This window comes from Myripristis murdjan, chromosome 17, assembly GCF_902150065.1.
Source record: "Myripristis murdjan chromosome 17, fMyrMur1.1, whole genome shotgun sequence".
In the NCBI taxonomy this organism is placed as follows: domain Eukaryota; kingdom Metazoa; phylum Chordata; class Actinopteri; order Holocentriformes; family Holocentridae; genus Myripristis; species Myripristis murdjan.
Window position 1 is genome coordinate 147,167 of NC_043996.1, and position 22,618 is coordinate 169,784.

Genomic DNA, 22,618 nt, shown 5'->3' on the forward strand with positions numbered 1-22,618 from the left:
CAAATAGAATGGATGGGCAGATTCTGAAATTTCATCAAAACGTGGGATTAATGAAGGAAAATGAAACCCATGCATAATGTCAATAGAGCTAAATGAAATAGAAACCCCCCCCACACCCCCCACCCAACACACACACACACACACTCACACACACTCACACACAGGCATGTACACACCCACACACAGACACACACACATCTCACCGTCTGATCGGCTATGAGGTCAGTGGTCATGGAGAGTGACATCACTAGGATGGTCGCTGACCCTGCTCCCAGCATGATGGCAGCCCCGTACACCCACTGGCCCATCGTAGCATCCAGCAGCACCCAACAGGAGAAGGCCAGCATCATCAGCAGTCCCAAGAAGTAAGTCAGCTGACCAATCAGAGGAGAAAAAGAAGGTCAAGGATTCAGTGCACTTACATGTTAAAGAGGTGGGACTGCAAAATGGGACAATGGCCGGTCCAAATCCCCCAGACATTCCGGGCAAGAATGTCCAAGTAATGCCCTTATTTCTGTTAAAACAAAACACTGTACCACCAGTGGTTACAAATTTACAAACAGGATTAAAAACAAAAAGAAAAAAAATTAAATTCAAATTACTACGATATGCTGTAGTCAGTTGGAACGTTATCTAGACGGAACAAAGGGCAGTCCAGAGGGGTTATTCTCAGTAACTCCTTATACCAATCATCCATGAGAGGGCTAGAAATCCAGAATTTGAAAACAAAAAAGGTTATAGCTCCAGATCATATCCAATCAAGGTAACCAACACATCCTTCATGTCTCTCCAAACTTTTTGTATTTTTGCAGATTTAAACAACTAGATGGCAGTTGCTATGCAAATTTATATAACTCAAAATGTAGAATTGAAATACTTTGCATTGAAATGTCAAGATTTGGACCTGAATCTGATTTTCATCATACAGATGTAGCCACTTAAAATTGCTTCACAGGACCCATACCAATCCATTGCTGATTCCCAGTGGTTCCCTGCTGAGTCTCTGTAGGTAACGATACCCTCTAATAACACCCCTAAACACTGTGGGCCCTATCTTGTGCTACCCACTACCCGCCGCCACTACCCGCTACCCGCAAATTGTGGATTTAGGAACTTCTGCTATCCCTAAACGGTATTCTGCGCCCATGCTACCCGCTATCCATTATGCCGACTTCGTTATTTGCGCCTGGAGGTGTGTCCGTGGGCGTGTTTCATGCGCTAGCCCTAAAATTGCTATCTTGCGCACACACTTTAGGGAAAGCGGATAGCGGGTGGTCCGGACCACCCGCTATCCGCTTTCCCTAAAGTTTGGGCTGTTAGAGCGCGCCCAGGCAGCTTCAACGCACGCCCCGACGGAGCCTCGCCATGCACACGGTCGGACTGATACCGGGACGCAACCGGAATGGACTGAGTATATTACTCATATAGACTGTTTAGAGGAAAGACTGTTGTAATTGGACACTTACACCAGCACGTTTTATTGTTTTATCATAAGCCAGCAGCTGTGCTATATTTTTATTTTTAATATTTTATTTGCCCAATCTACCTTGTCAATAAATTAGTTTACACATACTTCCACCTCTGCCTCTTGTGTGTGGTGTGACCCGGGGATTTTACTCAATCAGTACAACCTTGTGACACGTCCACTTGGACACATGTGGCTCCACCTCCCGAATTAACTCACCTATAATATAATATATAATATATATAAAGCCAACTTGCTTTAGCCTCAGTAGAACCCCTGAGAAAATCTACCTCCTTCTCTCCATCACGGGTTTAGGATTTAGGATTTAGGATAGCGCAGCCTGCCCTTAAAGGCAATGGCACCTGGCACACTGATTGGTTTAACTGGCAAGATAGGGCCCTGTGTGTGGTAACCAGCTGCAATGCTTCACCTATCCACAGGGGAGGAGCAGTGCTTAGTACTGAGCATGTTATGCTCAATTGGGTGTTATGCTCAGCATGAGTTATGTGGGATAGTGATGTGCAGATTACACAGATTGACTCATAGAAATTCATTCTGCTTAATATCTGATGGGTTGCAGGTGGGTGAAGCAATATATTTTTTGAGTTTATTAAAAACTTACAGTGATCCCCTGCAACTGCGTTTCCCCATTCAGAGAGCGGCTGTGTGTATTGACACACAAGGCATAGCGGTGTAATTTCACTGATTATTTAAATCTCCAGACATGCCAAGAGATGGTCAATGCCAACAGATGGTCAATGGCAACAGATTAACATTAAATCCTGACAAATGGTCAGGATGTATTGGTAATTAATGCTTTGTCTTCTAAAAACTTGTCAGGCCAGGACACATCTTGTTGCAAAAATATCAGATGCCCGCTGTCATCCCCGCTTTGCGCTGTGCACCAGGGTGCAGGCAAATAGGGTCCCAGAGTTTGGACAAGAGAAAGGTTTTTTTTTTCCTATAGATGAAATGGTCAGAGTGTAATTTTTTAATGACTGTTAAAAGGCCAACAACATCTTTGCAGCATTCAGTCCATCGGTTCAAAATCAGAGGATATTTTTATATGGGAAAAACTGATGGGTCGGGTCGGTGTCGGGATTCTAGCATGGGACTCAAGGCGGTGTCGGGTGGGACCAGTGCATGTTACAGCTGGCAGAGATTTGATTTTTCACAAATCAGAAATTAGAAATACTGGGCACATTAAAAACACAACCAACATACTTAACACTCCTGGTGCTTCCGTTGTCTTATTTCCTCTGTTTTCTTATTAACTGTAATTTGCACTGTTGCCCACAGGGCAAATTTCCAAGTTAGGTAGCAGCAGGGTTAATGGGAAAGCTCATCATTAATTTTGAGAATTACTAGCAATACCACCACCACTGTACCAGTTTTTTCCATGGATTCGTTTGTTCATAGTAATTCAACTTATGTATCACAGATAATGTGATAATGACATATTGCTGTTGCAGCAGCTTTAATAAAGATTTTCATGTTTTATAAAAACACAAAATAAATTCTCCTCATTGTACCGAGACTCCCGGCTTTATTTCATAGGCTGAAATCAAGAGATTTAGGGTAAGAGGTGAAAGGTCTGACTTACACATTTTCCAATAAGTTTGCTGAGGGGTTTCATGATGAAGGAGGACAGAAAGCCACTGAGGTACATCACCAACGGTATGGTTGCTATGAACTTCTGTTGGAGGGAGAGATGGAAAGAAAGAAAAGAAAATAGGTTTCAATACATACATGTTTTATACAATAAAACAAAGATCAAAAAGCAACCAGCCGACAATTGTGACCTGCCTTTATTTTCTGTATTTATTCGAACTGTCAATCTTTATTGAATTAGCAGCATAAACATAAAATAAACAGTTGGCCATTGACTCAGGTCTTATAACAAATTATAAATGCAATCTCTGCATGTAAACAGCACTTCATCTCCATCAGAGGACGTAACGTGAGTGTTACCTTTGGCAGTCCCAGTGTGTTGATGAGATACATGGAGATGTAGGTCTGTGACAGATTTACTATTAATCTGGTGCACATGTAGAGAAAAGCCACCTGTAGAGAAACAGAGATTGAGGAACATCTGACACACATAGCATCCACTCAACATATAACAGTTCACCCAATATGACAAATTCAGCATGCATTGGCTGTCCATTTCAGTTCAATCAACCCGGAATTCAATCAATAATAAAATAATGATAAACCTGAATAAACTACTCTATATCTCATGTAATATGAAATGTTTTTTTATGTTATGTGCTCTTTTGTCTTCTGTATTTTGTGTGTGTTTTGAAAGAGCCCTGTGTGAACTGTTAGACTCACATGCATTGCTACATCTCTTTATGTGCAAGATGAACTAGAACTGCATCCTGAGCAAGATTTAGGTGTTCTCATGTGCAAAATTATGCCAAAATATTTAAGGTATAGTTCCCTCATTTCAAAAAGTTTTAGATTATTTCACTTACTCCCTATCTGTTACGTACGGCATTTTTTCCCTATCATTGTTACTGATTAGCTCTGACAACTTGAACTTGCATTTTGTCTTAATTAGTAATAAGTGCCATGGCAACAACACAGGCATACAGTGGTGTGAAAAAGTGTTTGCCCCCTTCCTGATTTCTTTTTTTTTTTTTTTTTTTGCATATTTGTCACACTTAAATGTTTCAGATCATCAAACAAATTTTAATATTAGACAAAGATAACTTCAGTAAATACAAAATGCAGGTTATAAATGATGATCCATTTTTTTGGAAAGCTGAGTTCAATTTCACTAGCCACACCCAGGCCTGATTACTGTCAGACCTGTTGAATCAAGAAACCACTTAAATAGAACTTGTCTGACAAAGTGAAGTAGGATAAAAGATCTCAAAAAGCAACACATCATGCTGCAATCTAAAGAAATTGAAGAACAGATGAGAAACACACTGCTAAGCACTTCTGGTTGGATGCTAACTGCATTTCGTTGCTCTGTACTTGTGACATGTGCAATGACAATAAAGTTGAATCTAATCTAATCTAATCTAAACAAGTCACTGACATCTATGTCTGCAAAGGGTTACAAAGCCATTTCTATCTTGCCTATCTCGCTATCTTGTCTTCTGTAGAAGACGCTTTTAACAGTGGCATATATAAGTTCATATATTTTTTGTCTGTTTAGCTAATAGGTCCTTAAATGTTTTCAACCTGGGTTTTGTTGTTAGTTCTGGAGAAAGTCAGCAGTCAGTAACCGACTACTGACTTATTCCAGTTTCTAGGCCTTCTGGCAATTAACATCATAGCCAATAAAAAGGTATCCTAATATATTCTGATAAAAGTGTGAACATTCATGAGAACTGCAAGTCAAAGGAAGCAGTTACAACAATATGCTTAATGTTTGGTTAAAATGTGGTGATTGTCAGCCTGCCGCAAGGTTTTTAAGGGATGCACTGACTGCAAGGTATGACTGCAAAAAATGGGATGTCACAATATTTCAGTCCAAACACAAAAACACGAATAGTTACAGGTTTCATTCTAGGGCAGACCTTCTCAAAGTAGGGACTGTGATCCAGACCAAACAGCAAGTCAATCCAGAGCATGCGCATACCTTGTGTTATGAAAACGTTATGAAGTGTAATGTTTTCTATTTTGTGTGCTGTTGCTGCCAAGTTAATGCATTGAATTTTCACCATAGAATTTGCTTGGGGGTGGTGAAGCTTTTATTGCACTTACATTAACGTAATGAGAGTCACTGCTGGCAACTCCAGTGACACTATCTTCACTTCACCTCATGATGTCTCTTCTCCTCTGCTCCGTGTGTTTATGTGTGGAGGCGCTGAGCCCTGCCCTTGTTGAAACACAGAGCAGCGGAGAGGAGAGAAACTAGTGTGACCATAAATGACAGCAGCCTGTTTGTCAGCACCGTCTTCTGAGGGCATTCCTGAGTGTGGTGAGGGAAGTGTTAATCTTGGTTGCAATTTGTGTTTTATTGTGTTGTGGCGATAAACAGGATGTGTATTGCTGTCCACAACAAAACCACAATACTGACACTTATGATTATAATCAGAATTCTGGATGTCCATTTTATGTTGTGAAAAAGAATCCCATTTTAATTTTTCACGCTTTTTGTTATTGCCAGTCATTGCTGACCTCTGACCTTGAATTAAAATCAGATGTGAACCTTTGAGAATAATATAAGTTTGAGAACCCCTGCTCTAGGGTTACTGATCAAGTCAGAGGGTTTTAATGTGGATGTAAAAATGAACTGATCAAGATCTGACCTGGTAGAAAGCCGGCTGTTTGAGCCAACATTTCCACTGCAAAAGAAACTGAGGAGGAGGCGGAGCAGAGGATGAAGGCTTGGCATGATGAAGGAGGGGACTCTGCTCATCCTCCTCCTTGTTCTCCTCCTCCCTTATCCTCCTCCTGTCCTCTGCTCCAGACTCCCCTCTGACCCCAGGCCTCCTTTCTTTGGTTCCCACATGGAAGAGGAGAGAGAAGAGAGAGCCGATGCCCAGTACTATCAGAGCCAGGTTCTGTAATGAAAAACAACATAACTGAGTAATAACACACAACACAGTGCAACACAGGCCAAACATAATATTCTAGCCAGAGAAAACAAGCTGTTTGGACATTGTGTGCTTTAACTGAATTCACTCTGACAGTCAAACTCTTGCCTAGGCAGCCAGCTTCAGTAAAACATGTCTTGTCATGGAAAGACCAAGTACTGATAAATTTTCTCTTATACTGAAAGAATGTTGTGTCAAGATGACCTTTTCTAAACTGTTGGGAGCCAACAAAATTTGCAAAAGAGCTGCACAACTTATATTTCAACTGTAGCAGTACTGCTTGTTCATGCTACTGACCAAGTAATTCTACTGACCAATACTACGAAAGAAGATCAGATAACATTTTGAACTTGATGTGATCAAGATCCACATAGGGTTGAATTGAGATCAGAGATCACCATAGAACTTCTTCAGCTCTAATGTTAGAACTGAAGAAGCTTCTTGGATGAGAAGTGAAACATCTTCAAGAATCTACAAGTAGTCCAGCTTATCGCAATTCAACCCTACACGAATAACATCCCCAAGTGGTTTGTTGTTTCGCTGAAAATCTACCAGTCTGCATGCGGTCTCACTGCATCAGGCCACCGTGACTTCTATCTGCTACTCCAAGAGTTATCATAGTAACAAGGCTGCACTACACAGGTAGAGACCACATATTGAATGAATCAAGAAGAATCCCCATGGAAGTTGCTGGCCACACCATATCATTCACACCGGATTACAGTGAAACTACTGCCAGACAGAGACCGTCCCTGCTACTGCCAGACAGAGACCGTCCCTAGTTATGAACCGCACTTGCGGTCTGGCTTTCTTACTATGCCACCATCAAACTGGTCCACCGTGCAGAGCAGCATCTTTTTGACAATCCATCTGACACAGAGAAGTTTATCAGTTCCCAGAGGGCCAAGAAAAATAGTGTCCAAACTTCTTGACTGGTAAGGCTCATAACCCGAGCTTTACACACAACCCTAACGTAGGCTAAGGTACCATGCTGGATTGTTTACTTCCACGTGAAGTGACGTATGATGGAAATGATATTGCCTCTCTGATTTTGGAACTTATGCTTTTCAAATATACTGCAACTGCTGTGAAATTGGCTATTTGCTTGGGTATTTTCTAAGTAAAGATATTCATTTATGTTCAATATTCAGTACTTACATTTTTCTGCTTTAGTTTAGACCTTATCTGAGTATTAAGGATTACTGCAAGATGTTTTTTGTCTGCTATTTGTTATATTTCTACCCTGAAACTGGGCAATTTTGCCCCTTTTTTGCTTACCTATATTTCAACCGGATAAGGGACTTCCACAAGAGGGAAGGAGGGAGTTTGTTGTTTAGTATTTAGTATTTTAATGCCCACAATTTTCATTCCACATCCATAAAAATCGGTAAAGTGTTGGGACAATTGTCTTTGCTTCTGAAAATTTAACTACAGAAGCAAACCAGCTTTAACTTTTAGCATTTTAAGCTTCAACGAGGCTGGAGTGCCAGCCCTCAAGAGGGGTCTAGCTGCAGACCTCTAGCGTGAGGTGTCTTCCGGTGCAGGCTCCCATCTCAGGCCAAACTCCAGCGTGAGAGCCGGAAATAAACGTTTTTCACGCCTCCTGAGGGAGTCTGGCATTTTGGCCAACTACAAAGAAGAAGGAGATTCCGACATTTTCGTGTACAACCGACAGTTGGAATAGTAAGTGAAAGACCACAAAAATGATGATGGACGAGTTATGTTTGCAGTTGAATTAGCGGCCATCTGCACTCAAACTACCCAACATTACAAATATTTTATTGCATGTTTACAATTAAGTATGTTAAGGCGGTGGCGACAATTTTTTTTGAATGTTTTAAGTAAGGGATAATATTGAGTGAGGAGGTCGTTGTGGTGAATAAGCTCTGACAGGATGAATGGAAACCTGACGCAAAGGGGCTTATTTCTTACGAGTGAAATAATTTATTTGAGACGTAGCCTAACGTTGATCAAAACACGACTTTTATTGACTTGAAGGCTAAATTGCATTTAGCATCTAAAAGTCCCGGGTCAGTTCTCCGCTGTTTTGCTGACCCCCCCTCCTGGTTGTACATTATATCTAGCCATTGATAAATCAAATAGTGGGTCAATGGATTATCCTATAAGTGTTATGATGTTTGTATTTGTGTAGTGTTATCTGTCCTAAACGAGGTAATGGCCTACGTTTTACGAGGCGTGTTTGTGCCGCAGTGTTACTGAGATGACACTTTTCGCTCTCCAAAGTTAACGTCACATGTAGTATCTAACATCACAATTAGTCCAAAGCTGTTTAACCCTCCTGTTGTTTTCACCTCAACGTGTGTGTGTGTGTGTGTGTGTGTGTGTGTGTGTGTGTGTGTGTGAAAACACTTGTTTTTGGCCAAGGTGGAGTTTCCCTGTGTCCTCACTGTGGGAGAGGAAGAACTGGAAGAGGTTGTGAGGCAGTACAGAAGGCTTTGGGATGAAAAAGAACGTTGCCATCTCGATGACCAGGAGACAGAAGCAATCCTTGACCATTTCAAATTTAAATTAGAAAAAAATGAAGATATGCGGGTCTTTTGTGAGCAGACTGCTGACAAAAGAGGATACATTACCTACACTGAATGTGAAATGAAGGAGTACGCTAATAAGGATGGGTTGTGATATTTGATTTTGTCCAAATTGCCCAGCCCTTAAGGCTAACTATGTTAAATAAAAGGTTGAATAGAACCAAGTGATTTGGTGTCCTTTTATCTGTTTTCCTTATTGCTTAAATTGTATTATATTTTCATTTTGTATATAAAAATATATAGTTATTGTATATTCATTTATTTACTTTAATTATACCATGGAGATCACAGGTGAGTTAGTGCATTTCAAGAAAATGACTGCAGTTTTATCTTTTCCTCTCCCTAAATGCTGACAATTTTATATTTAAGCATAGTTGAAAATCTGAGTGGCGCCAATATTCTTAAGATCTTCAGGTGTACAGTACATCATTGAAGACATTTAATACAATAGAAATTTGAAAAATAAGGCACTTACCTTAAATAAATGTTATACATGAGGTCTCTGAACAAATGTGCATAGATTGATGCTTTCATGTATACCACATACTGTCCAGGTTGACAGTATGTGGTATCTGTTATGCCTTTATCTTATGGCATCTGAATACGTCTTTATTAGATTAAAGGTTAAGTTTTTCTTAGGTTAAAAGTTTATAAATTGCAGCAGGTTAAAGGTTTATTTGAAATTTCTTGTGTGCACATGGAGTTTACCCCATTGTGGGACTAATATTTGATGTTACTGGTGTAATTGTGATAAGATAGATAAGATATTCCTTTATTAGTCCCACGGTGGGGAAATTTCACGCATCACAGCAGCAAAGTGGATAGCAAGATCCGAAGCACAATTTACACAATAAACAGTATATACAGATAACAGTACCAAAGAGCAATGTAAACACTGTAAACAAGGAATGTAGAAAAATACTATGTGAACAATTTAAACCACAGAAGAAAAAAACCCAAAACCTGGGGGACAACACACTCCACCGGAGGTTCAGGGTTAGTGTGAACCCATGAGACCAAGTGGCAGAACCTGACTAGTTAAGGTGCTGAGAGTGTGCATTCTAGTGCAGTCAGTGCAGTCCTGGAGAGTGTGTGGTCTACTGGAAGCAATGGTTGTTATAGAGTCTGGCGGCTGCAGGAAGGAAGGACCTGCGATAGCGTTCCTTCACACACTTTGGGTGAAGCAGTCTGTCGCTGAAGGAGCTCTCCAGTGTAGTTAAAGTGTCCTGCAGGGGATGGGAGTCGTTCACAATCATGGATGACAGCTTAGCCATCATCCTCCTCTCACCTACCACCTCCACTGAGTCGAGGGGGCATCCCAGGACAGAGCTGGCCTTCCTGATCAGTTTATCAAGTCTCTTTCTGTCAGCCGTCGAGATGCTGCTCCCCCAGCAGACCACTCCATAAAAGATGGCTGATGCCACCACGGTGTCATAAAGGTCTTCAGGAGTGCCCCCTGCACTCCAAAAGACCTCAGTCTCCTGAGCAGATAGAGTCTGCTCTGGCCTTTCTTATAAAGTGCAGTTGTGTTGTGTGTCCAGTCCAGTTTATTGTTCAAGTGAACAACCAGGTACTTGTAAGATGTCACTATCTCAATATCCGTTCCCTTGATGTTCACCGGTGTCGGGGGGCAGAGTGCTCGTCTGCGGAAATCCACCACCAGTTCTTTGGTTTTTCCCGCGTTGATCTGGAGGCAGTTCCGCTGGCACCAGTCCACAAAGTCCTGCGTCAGTTCTCTGTACTCTCTGTCGTCCCCCTCTGTGATGAGGCCGACAATTGCAGAGTCATCAGAGAACTTCTGCAGGTGACAGGTGGGTGTGTTGTATGAGAAGTTTGCAGTATAGAGGGTGAAGAGGAACGGAGCCAGGACCGTTCCCTGCGGGGCCCCCGTGCTGCAGACAACCGTGTCGGACACACAGTCCCGGGTCCTCACATACTGTGGACAGTTGGTGAGATAGTCCAGAATCCAGTGTGTGAGGTGATGGTCCACCCCAGTGTGCTCCATTGTCTCTCAGAAGTACAGGCTGTATGGTATTAAAAGCACTGGAGAAGTCAAAAAACATGATTCTCACGGTGCTCCCAGGTTTCTCCATGTGAGAGAGAGCTCGGCATTGGAGGACGATCACAGCGTCATCCACCCCAATGCCAGGCTGGTAGGCAAACTGAAGTGGATTCAGTGATGGTCCCACCAGGGGGCGGAGATGAACAAGGACCAGCCGCTCCAGGGTCTTCATCAGGTGGGATGTTAGCGCCACCGACCTGTAGCTGTTGAGATCCTTGGGATGCGGAGTCTTGGGCACAGGTACCACGCAGGATGTTTTCCACAGCTGTGGCACTCTCCTCAGCTTCAGGCTCAGGTTGAACATGTGCTCAACAATCCCGCACAGCTGATCTGCGCAGGACTTGAGGAGTCTGGAGCTGATGCCGTCTGGACCTGCAGCCTTTCTTGCCTTGATCCTCCGGAGCTGGTTTCTCACCTGGGTCGTTGTGAGAGACAGGTTGGAGCAGGGGGGCTGTGTGCTGGAGGGTGTGAGTGGGGGGGTTGGGTTGATGAGGTGAGAAGTGGGGGGTGGCTGTGAACTGAGTGTTGTAGAGGTGGAGGGGGAGGAATTTGGCCAGTTAACACTGGGTGCAGAGAGGGGGGGCTGCAGCATGGAGGACTGGGCTGGGGGAAGGGCAGATGACTGATCAAATCTATTGAAGAATAAGTTCAGATCATTAGCCCACTTTTGGTCTCCCGTAGCTTGGGAGTCAGGTTTCTTGTGGCCAGAGATGGTTTTCAGGCCTTTCCAGACTCCACAGACATCTTTCTGCTGCAGCTGATCCTCCATCTTCCTCCTGTAGGTGTTCTTCCCCTCTCTGATCTTCCTTCTCAACTCCCTCTGCACAGCCTTCAGCTCGTCATTATTTCCAGACTTAAAGGCCCTCTTTTTCTCCTTAAGGAGAGCCTTTATGTCAGGGTTAATCCACGGTTTACTGTTGGAAAAACACCATACAGTCCTGGTGGGTACAGTGTTTTCCACACAAAAGTTAATATAGTCCGTTATGCATTGTGTGAAACTGTCAATGTCCTCTCCATGGGAATCACAAAATTCCTCCCACACAGTTGTGTCGAAACAGTCCTTCAGAGCCTCCTCAGCCTCGTCGGACCATCTCTTCACTGTGCGGGACACAGCTGGTTGCCTGTGCACGAGAGGTTTGTACACAGGCAGGAGATGAACCAGGTTGTGGTCAGATCTTCCCGGGGGGGGAGGGGTGATGAGGTGTATGCCTCCTTGGTGTTGGCATAACACAAATCCAGTATCTTATGCCCCTTTTCCATTAGTATCTACTCGGCTCGACTCGGCTTGACTCTACTCGCCTCGACACGGTTTAGGTGGTTTTCCATTACAATTGAGTAGCACCTCGCCGTGGGTGGAGTCGTCATAGCAAGGCGGCGCACCGTCCAGCTCCCTGTGGATTCTTTTGGCTGCCACCAAGCACAGAAAAGTCTCCATGTCTTTATTTGACCGCGGTAGCGGTTTGCTTGCCATTTTCCGACTTTGACAACTTCACTGACGATCAATGCGCACGGTCGCTGTTGCTGTTTTTTTTTTTTTTTTAAATGTCGGGTTTTGTTTTCGTGCGGGAGTCGCTCTCGTCACTCGCTGTCCAATCAGTTGCCTGCACGGCGTTTACGTCACATTTTCAGCTCGACTCAGCTCGCTTGGAACCCCGGCTGAGTAGGTGCTAAATGGGACCTGCTAGCAGGTACTACGACCTAATGGTAAAGCTCTTAAACCGAGTAGAGTCGAGCCGAGTCGAGCTGAGTAGGTACTAGTGGAAAAGGGGCATTACTGTCCCTAGTGCAACATGTAACATACTGGGTGAAAGTGGGCAGAGTGGAGGATGGAGAGGCATGATTAAAGTCCCCAGAGATAAGAAGGAGGGCCTGTGGGTGCTCTGTCAGCAGCCTGCTTGTGACAGAGTGGAGAACATCACAGGCTGCATCAGCATTAGCGGAGGGGGGGGGGGGGGCTAACTCGTCCATCTTATTGGGAAGAGATCTTACATTCCCCATGATGATGGACGGGTCTGTATCTCCTCCTTCTAGCGCGGCGAGCAGCTCCGGCACGGCTCCCCCGTCTCCTCCTCTTAAACTCCCGGGGAACGTCGGGCCTCTCGTGGGGCAGCACCACGGTGCCACGGAGGGCCAACAGCTGATCCCTACTGCAAACAATGGGGTCCTGTACGCGGTCTCCAGACACGGATGAAAAAAGTGAAAAAAACAAAAGAAAGACCAGAACAAACACGGCGACTTTGGTCTCCATAGTGCACCGATCAGTTAAAGAAACCAATAAATAATTAAATAGAAATAAAAGTTAAGATTAAACTAGAAAAAAATGGAAAAAAAACGTTCAAGTGAACGGGAGCTGCTGCAACAAGCTGCCACTAGAGCGGCACCATCTTAATAGATAATAAAAATAAACTAGAGAATATAAAGTTTCTGAAGAAACTTTGATGTGCTTGCCTTGCGAGCGCCTAGACGTGTAAACCGCCAGCCCTATGCTGTTTGTGGGTTGTGTAGTGTTGTCACTCTTGCCCAGGAGGGGAGTTGAACCCTGGTCTCCTGCATGGCAGGCAGAGACACTATCCACTGTGCCACTGGGGCTTGTGTGGGCGGAGCCAGAAATGAGGCTCTAAGAAGCACACAGCATGAGTGACAGTGCTGCTTCTGTGAAAAATCACCTAAAAGTAGTGGTAAAAAAACTGCTTTTTTCTCAATGATAGTAAGTCCGAGCAGAAAATAAAATTTACCATGAGAAAGGCAAGGCTTTGGGCTTTCAAACTGTGTCAAAATTATTTTCCACCTCCCAAAAATGCCCACCTTAGAGCGAGTTGGAAAAGTGTGTGTTTCTGCTTCTCTCCCGAGACTTTGAATTCCAGATATAATGGGAGTCTATGGGGGAGAGAGCTGGCACTCCTGCCTCGTTAAGTGTCACAGTGTAAAAAGTTGAAGCTACTTTGCTTTTGTATTTACATTTTTCAAAGCACAACTATTTTTCCTACAATTTGATGCCAAATTTATGCATGAATCTTCCAGCCCTTCGTCTGCAACCAAGCCATGGTAGATTTGGAGGTATGCTTGGGATCTTTGTCCTGTTGGAAGGTCCAAGGTCTCCCAAGCTTCAGTTTTGTTACTGACTGCATGACATTTACACCCAAGATCTCCTGGTAGTTGATTGAATTCATGGTACCTTGCATACGCTGGAGATTCCCTGTACCTGAAGAAGCAAAACAGCCGCAGAGCATGACTGACCCTCTGCCATGTTTCACAGTAGGCAAGGTGTTCTTTTCTTTATAGGCCTCGTTCTTCCTCCTCCTGACATATCGTTGATCCATAGGCCCAAAGAGTTCCAATTTTGTCTCGCCACTCCAGAGAACAGTATCCCATGTGGTTTTTAGCATACTGGAGTCGACTCTTCTTGTGCTTTGGAGTCAGCAGGGGGGTGCGCCTGGGAGTTCTGGCACGGAGGCCTTGCAGTGTGCGCCTTATTGTCTGGGCCGAAACCTGAGTACCTCCCTCTGACAAGTCCTGTCGCAGTTCCTCAGCTGTCACCCGGGGATTTTTCTCCACCTTTCGCTTCAGGTACCGCACAGCAGTCGCCGACAGCATCCTCTTTCTGCCGCGCCCAGGTAGCGTTTCCACTGTGCCTTTAGCTTTAAACTTGCGAATTATGCTTCCAATTGTCTCTTTTGAAATGTTTAATGTCTTTGCTATCTTTTTATATCCATATTCTTGCTTATGAAGAGAAATTACCTCCTCTCTTGATTTCTTTGACCATTCCCTGGACTTCACCATGTTGCAAAGACACCATTAACTGTCTAGAAGGAGCTGAGTATCGCAGTCCTTTTAAATCTGCTTAACTGTTGCTCATTATGGTTCTGTTCACACCTGCAGGTATTTTTAACACCTGATTGAATACACCTGATTGAAACCTAATTTTGTCAGTGAGGATATCACAAAAAGGACATTTGTTAGTGTATTAGGAAAAGTATTGCTGTAATTGTTTGTATTGTTGCAATGGGGGTTGAATAATTTTGAACACAACTGTAGCTGTCGGTGGACAGCCACTTTCAGGTCTCTCCAGAGATGTTGGATGGAGTTCAAGTCAGGGCTCTGGCTGGGCCACTCTAGGACATTCACAGAGTTGTCCCTAAGCCACTCCTGTGTTGCCTTGGCTGGGTGCTTAGGGTCACTGTCATGTTGGAAGGTGAACCTTCGGCCCAGTCTGAGGTCCTGAGCGCTGTGGAACAGGTTTTCATTGAGGATATCTCTGCACTTTACTCTATTCAGCTTTCCCTCAATGCTGACCAATCTCCCAGTCCCTGCTGCTGAAAAACACCCCTACAGCATGATGCTGCCACCACCATGCTTCACTGTTGGGATGGTATGGTATTGGGCAGGTGATGAGCAGTGCTTGGTTTCCTCCAGTCATAACATTTGGAACTGAGGTCAAACAGTTCAATTTTAGTTTCATCAGAGCAGAGAATCTTGTTTCTCACAGTCTGAGAGTCCTTCAGGTGCTTTTTTGCAAACTTCAAGCAGACTTTCATATGTTTTTTTTACACTGAGGAGAGGCTTCCATCTAGCCACTCTGCCATAAAGCCTAGACCGGTGTTTTTCCTTCTGGAACTTTGTCCCATCTCCACATAGACCTGCCGAAAATAATCGATCCTTGGATGCATCGAGATTCTTTACTGGATAATGCAGCATCGATGCTGTAACGCCAGAGAATCGATTTTTTTATTAACTAAATAAATAAATAAAGTAAATGGCAGCTGATTTTTCCCCATTATATATTAGACATATTATACTTTTTCTGATATAATATTATATGTTATGACCAGAATACATTTCATGCATGCGTTGAAATGGTGCATTCGGTGCATGCGCATGCGCCATCAGAACAACCTGATTTTGACATGTCATGACATGTCAGTCACTCAGTCATCGAATGGCGATGGCTGAGGCAGATCCAGCAGCATCGTCCATTGGACGATTAGAAACGCTGATACCCTAAAAGCGGACATATGGAAACACTTCCGATTTCATGAAGTTGAAGGAAAGAGAGCACTTGACAAAACGTCTGCCATTTGCAAAGAGTGCCACGCCAAAATAAAATACTTCGGAAACACAACAAACATGTGGAATCACCTCAGCAGATGGCATGAGGAACTAGCCAAAGGCCTAGCTACCGACGGTAGCAGCGGCAGCGCTAGCGATTGCACACCCGACCAACCAAAAATCACCAAATCGATGAAGAAATTGCCACCGGAGTCAGTGCGAGCGAGCTCACTCACACACTCACTCACTCACACATTCACTCACTCACACTCACTCACTCATTCACTCTCACTGAGCATGTTTACATGCACACCTTATTCCTGTATTAACCGGAATATTCGCAATATTCCGGTTGCACACGTGTCATGTAAACACGCACCGAACCCAATTAAGGTCATATTCCGGTTAGAGAGAATTCCGAATAAGACCCCTGGCATATTCCTGTTCCAACCGGAATATTGGGGCTTTTAAACACCTTAGTCGGAAAATGCCCCGAACCGGAATATTCAGTCATGACTGTGCATGCGCAACTCGCAAGGAATTCTGGGGCGTCTTTGTTGCTATGGCTACTGCAAGCGGGAAGAACAAGTTAGTAAACAGCATCGGACACCATGGAAAGCAGCAGCAAGACCCCACATTTTTGGAGTGAGGAGGAGACTGCAGTCTACCTGAGGCTGATGAAAGACCTTAACAGGACCAGCGGGTCCAACCCATCGAACTTTGTGTTTTTCGCTGACATGGACAAAATTTTGGGCCGGAGGCCGCTGGCGCTAGCACAAGCCTCAACCGGTGTCGGCATTGGCTTCACGTCCCCTGAGGACGCCGACACCGTTAAGCTTTGCATACTGTTTAGTTGAAAAGCAAGTCACATACCAGTCTCTAAATAAAATGGAGTTTTTATGCATGTGAAGGGTCATGAGAGATCTTCCTTGCTGATAAGTTGTTTTACCGATAAACAACAATGGAATTGCGAGGCTAGCTTGTGGCTAATGTCTTTGTTGTTGCTAAACCTGTTGTAGCGGTCCAGCCTGGAAGTACTTAGCCGTAGCAGGAAAACAAGCTTTCCACCAAGTCTTACACATGCCTTTCTTGCTTAGAAACTGATGTTGAACAAACGCAGCTGCCGACTCCCCTGGCCGAAGGGGAAACAAGCGGCTGCTGCACCCTGGATTACAGCCGGCAACATCCTTGTGGTAAGTTTTTCAACATACAACGTAATTAAAGTATAGCTAACGCTAGCTGTGTTAAATGTCGGACTGTGTATATTTGTATGCTGTCCAATACGTGTTTCTGATCTATGTTTTCTATTTGCACATAGGAATGGAGAGCACAGCAGACTAAGACTCTCCTGCACAGTCATCGGGTGCTTCACCTTCACCTGTTCTGGGTAAGATTTTTACACCTCACTTGTACAGCATAACAAAAGGTACCATTGCATGGAAAACCTGCAAATGATCTGAATGGAGCATTACTCTAATGTTACCGTGGCTCATAATACTGTCCCTAACATAAGGCACTACTGTTCTGCATGTCTAGGCTCGTCACGACACAGAAGGCCACGCAGTTGGGCTCAGTGACACCATGAGACACTTGAGAGAATGCTGCTGACGCAGAGGCAGTGGCTGGAGGAGCAGCGAGAGCTGAGCTATGCAAGAGAGGAAAGGATCCTCTCGCAAGTCATGGCCGAGACAGCTCACTCAACAGGGTTCCTGATCAGCCAAATCATGTCAGCGCTTCACCAGTTCCCGGCCCAGGCCACTCCGCAGCCCCAGCATTTCCAGCCACAGTCTTTCCAGCAACAGCCCCAAGAGATGTACAGCATGTTCGGCCACCCTGGACATCACGCAACTACACAGGCCCCAAGAACCAGTACACCGGCATCCTACAACCAAGACAGCACAGACACACGCCTGTACCATCACCTGTAGTGACCCTAACGCACCTGTTTTAGCAATTAAAAACTTGACACTTGAACTGTGACACTTTAATGTACAGTGGTAAGAAGATTCCATTTATATACTTTCAGAAATGTTCACAACACCTGTTTGCACAGGAGGGTACTTTTATTTTTTTGAACATGTAACAGGCACGTGTCAAATAAAAACACTTTTAGAAATACAGCTGTGTCAGTTTCCAATCCTGTAAAGTCTTTAGCTGTGCACATTTTTGCTGTCAGCACATATTTGTCCCTCCTACATAAGGCACCTTCTAAGGGGGAAGTGCACAGCCATGTAAGCTGTGAGTGTTTGTCGGACAGAAATGGCATCATCCTGGTTGTGGGCATCGCCTGTGTGTTACACCGGTTGCGGGAACTGCCTCTCAAGAGCTGCCGCTTCCTCTGCCCATGCGGGGTGGACCTGCTCTTTCTCCCTCTCACAGAAGTTATGCAGGGCACAACATGTTGCAATCATGTGGGGGGCAAATGTGAAATGAAAATCGCTGCGCTTCAGGAGGACTCGCCACCTGGATTTCAGCCTCCCAAAGGCGATCTCCACTGCCGTTCCTGCTGAGCTCAGATAGAAGTTGAATGACTAATGCTCCGGTGTCAGTCAGGGAGACTGCGGGAAGCCCTTCATGAGCCATGGCAGGAGCGGATATGCAGGATCACCGAGTAAAAAGAATCCCACATCCTTCCCTTCAATCTGCACATCCCTCTGTAACAAAGACAACAAATACATGATGGCTATTAGCAAGCTTGTCTTAACAGTCTGACATGGCGTGACATGAATGTAATGCGAGGTACCGTGTAGCTCAAATGATAAATGATATGTGAAAAATGCGTACCTTTGGAAGCAGGTGGGAGTTCCGGAAAAGGTCAGAGTTCCTGAGCACGTTGGCGTCATGGGCTGAGCCTGGCATCTTGCAGTTCACACTACAGAAGCTGTGGCAAAAAAAAAATTTGGAGAGTGATTACAAAAAAGTCAGTATTTAAAGAGTTCAGCTTGTACATTTTACCAAGAAGGCCAAGGGCTAAAAGCAACACATAAGAGATAAACAACTGCAGTGTGGCAGTAATGTCACAAAGCTTTTACTAGCAAGCATAATGTAATGTAATCTTTGCAAAGCTTACCAGTATTTATCATCCACAACACCTTGAAGGACCAGACTGGGCCAGCCTTTTCGGTTCACAAAGTCTCTGTACCCATCGCTGGGGGGCAACACGGGGATATGAGAGCCATCAACACAGCCGATAATTTGTGGGAGAGAGTGGGTCTGCTGAAATTCCTCGGCGATCACACATGCTTCCTCCAAAGTGGGTACTCGAATAAGCTGCCTGATCACAGAGCGCACCATGCCTTTGCAGAACATGTAGATGAATTTTTTTTTCATCTACATTTTTGAACTCCAAACTGGTTTGCCACAACACGGTACTCCGCGCAACTCCCGAGTTTGTACACAACTATGGCCTCACACATGTGAAGAGGCACCGGTGTACGCATGGTCTCAGCAGAAGGAGACATGACAGTTTCCATCAACACGCACAGCCTGTTAAAGGACGCTCTGGACATCCTGAAGTTCTCTCTCCAGTCTGCATCCGTGAACTCCTTTAGGACGACACGTTCCCACCAGTCCTGACTTCGAACCTTCATCCACAGACGCCGGGGGGCTCTGGCGGGCATGAACTGCAAAAGCCGGCAGGAGAGGTCCATGTACTCGATCGCCAGCTGTTCGCGTTTGCGTCTCCCATTGTTGAGAACAAAATGGATCAGCAGGAGTGTTGTCGTTAGTTTGTGGTACAGAAGTGCAAGTAGCACAAGACAATGAAGGTGCACCTCGGAGACAAGCATTCTTCCACTTCTAAACGCAACCTGTTGTTCTTCTTGTTCGTTCACGCAGTTTTTGTTGTTGTTGTTATTGTTGTTCTTCTTCTTTTTCTGGTTCCTCCTCTGTATTTCTGGCAGACCAGATGCCTATACGTATGCTGCTGCCCCCCGCAGCTGAGTGACGCATTACGTAAGAGAGTGGAATACGCCGATACGGCCAAGTAGCATGTAAATGGAATATTCCAGTTGCCGCGGTGCAGTTACCTTAACCGGAATATTGACCCGAACCGGAATATGGAGTGCAAGTAAACGTACTCACTGTGAATAATCCTGTTGACTTTACTTTTTGTAAGGATTTTATGTTAAACAGTCCTGTGACTGACTACTCTTTATTTTCAGAGTCGACTCATGTTGCACTGAATGTTGCACTTGAATGTTGCATTTGAATAATTTTGCACTGAAGAATTTATTTTTAAGAATAAATTAATACAGAATACAACAGGAATGTCTTTGACTGAAGCTGTGTTCTAAATAAACAATCATTTAAAGAATCATTTGCTGACTAAAACAGGCTTTTTGGCTGTTGCAGCCTTTACCGTTTTGCTTTGATATCTCCAAAAATGTTCTGGCCTAATATGGAAAATGTAGGATGTGTTGCATCGAGATGCATGGGATAATCGGATCGGATTGAATCGCAGACTGCTAAATCTTAATCGAATCGAATCGTCAGGAGGGGGAAGATGCACACCCCTGTCTCCACACAGGATGTCTGGAGCTTAGTCAGAGTGACCATCGGGTTCTTGGTAACCTTTCTTACTAAGACCTTTCTCCCACGATTGCTTAGTTTGGCCGGGTGACCAGCTCTTGGAAGAGTCCTGGTTGTGCCAAACGTCTTCCAGTTGAGAAATATGGAGACCTTGGGAATTTTCTTGGGAACCTTCAGTGCAGCAGAAAATTTTTGTAGCCTTCCCCAAATCTGTGCCTTGCAACAACCCTGCAGGCTGCAGGCTCTGCAGTTTCTCTGACCTTATGGCTTGGTTTTTGCTCTGATATGCATTGTCAGCCATGAGGCCATCTAGAGATGTGTGTGTGCCTTTCCAAATAATGTCTAATCAGTTTAATTTACCACAGATGGACTCTAATCAAGGTGTAGAAACATCTCAGCAACGATCAAGAGAAATGGGAGGCACCTGAGCTAAATTGCAAGTGTTGTTGCAAAGGGTCTGAATACTTATGTCAATGTGATATTTCAGTTTTTCCTTTGTAATCAATTTACAAAAAATTCTACAATTCTGTTTTCACTTTGTCATTATAGGGTACTGGGTGTAGATTAATGAGACAAAAAAAAGAAGAAGAATTTAAATGATTGTAGCATCAGGCTGCAACATAACAAAAGTGAAAAAAGTGAACGGGGTCTGAACACTCTCTGAATGCACTGTATAACACACATTCACCTGTCTATAAATATTTACTGTTAGTGTAAATTTCAAAGCAATTTCAATTTGACTCCAGAATTCCCAAATGTTCCTCACTGCCTCTATGCATCTCTCTTTTCTGTCTCAGTGGCCAGTGACACTGCTGCCACCACATTCCAGCCATGACCCACACACCATAGCAAGTTCATAGCAACCACCCCAAACACCCTAGCAACCCATTAAAAAACCCAAATACCATCCAGAACACCATAGCAACTACCTAGCAACACTTGAGCAACCATCAAGAAAACCACAGCAACTGTCTAGCAACCACCCAGAACACCATAGCAACTGCCACCAAACACAATCTACTAATGGCATAGGGATGACGGTTTATCACATGGCCACATGGTCAGCAACGCAGGCAAGCACATTTAAAGTTTCTTCAGAAGCTTTAGCTAAGTCTAGTTTTGAATTTTATAATTTTAATTTGTGACCTTCAGGAAGCTGACAGACATCTGGCAAAGAGCTAGAAAAGGCTCACAGACTTGATCACTGTATAATGTGTGTAAAACACATTCAGAGACAATGAGAAACAGCTGAACCTGAGGGGCTTTTGAGTTTTATGGTATTGGTTCTATACTTTAATGTATTATATTTGAATCATAAAGTTATCTCATCTGTCATTTGAAAAGTGTTTGATAGTAAAATTGGCAGCTGAGTCTCTCTGAAGTTTTGTTTAGCATATAGGGTAGCCTATAGTCCAGAAAAGGGGAAATATGTAGTGGACATCTGCACTCTACTGAGTGTACTCTTCTATTTTAAGATATTGTGTTATATAATTTAAAAATAAAAATATAATTTTTTTGTTTTCACTTTTTTGTGTATACTAATTTTCTGGTAATTTTCTTTGCATTTTTTTCACTAATGCTCTCCAGTATCACTAATTTTCTCCAGTATATTAAAATCACAACTGTGTAAACTAAAACATGCAAGCGGAAACCCAGATACATCTTTGTAAAAAAGAAACTGTCAGGCTGAACAGGAAAGTGTATGGGTGAGCTGATTATAACCTCACCCTGAAGATGGGGATGTCTGTTGGTCCAAGGGTGTTGCTGAGAGGGTCACTGTCCTGTCCCGCCTGAAAGTGGAACAGCAGGTAGGCCACTGCATACACGGTGATGTTGGCTGCAACTGTGAAAGCATACCTAACACAGACAGAACAAACTAAAAGCTCTTCTGAAAAATAATGGAACTTAAGATAAAATAAAATAAGATAATAAAACAATATAACAATAAAATAATGTGACTATACTGCATTTACATGATCCCTGGATGGCAGAGAAAAATACACAGCAAATACAATTATATGGAAGCATTAAAGACTCCATGAAATCGTTATCTTAACTTCCTTCTGTATCTCCTGTAATAACAGGATGTTCAAATGTGACATAATGCAGGGAAGGATATTTTAAAAGGATACCAGCAAAAGACAGAAACTGTGGCTGTATTTGATTTAGTACCCAGTTTGCATGGTTTTTACACGATTTGCTGGTGTGACAGTGGTAAACCAAACAAAATTTTCAGCTGGTTTAGAAATCATGTCATATTGTTTCCAAAGTGAAATTTACAATGGCACAGTCATATAAACAATATTTTAAACCCATCATATTCTTATTAAATATACATCTTCTTAACTAACTTTCTGGATTGAAATGCAAAATCATGAGTACTGCATTTTAGATGCTACTTTTAGTATTA

The 22,618-nt window shown here is 43.6% G+C and overlaps 1 protein-coding gene across 4 annotated transcripts in view; it reads right to left on the reverse strand.

Annotated features, from left to right (window-relative positions):
• Window positions 1–22,618, reverse strand: part of LOC115374742 (major facilitator superfamily domain-containing protein 12-like) — a 151,813-nt gene that overhangs the window by 112,555 nt on the left and 16,640 nt on the right. For all 4 annotated transcript variants that reach the window (XR_003929652.1, XR_003929651.1, XR_003929653.1 and 1 more), the window contains exons 5-9: window positions 21,936–22,065; window positions 5,734–5,988; window positions 3,437–3,529; window positions 3,069–3,161; window positions 204–374 (exon numbers count right to left, since the gene is read on the reverse strand). Coding sequence is in view for 1 of the 4 variants with exons in the window: in XM_030073826.1 (XP_029929686.1) it covers window positions 204–374; window positions 3,069–3,161; window positions 3,437–3,529; window positions 5,734–5,988; window positions 21,936–22,065 (742 nt within the window). In the remaining 3 variants the exon portion in view is untranslated. The remainder of the gene's footprint in view (window positions 1–203; window positions 375–3,068; window positions 3,162–3,436; window positions 3,530–5,733; window positions 5,989–21,935; window positions 22,066–22,618) is intronic.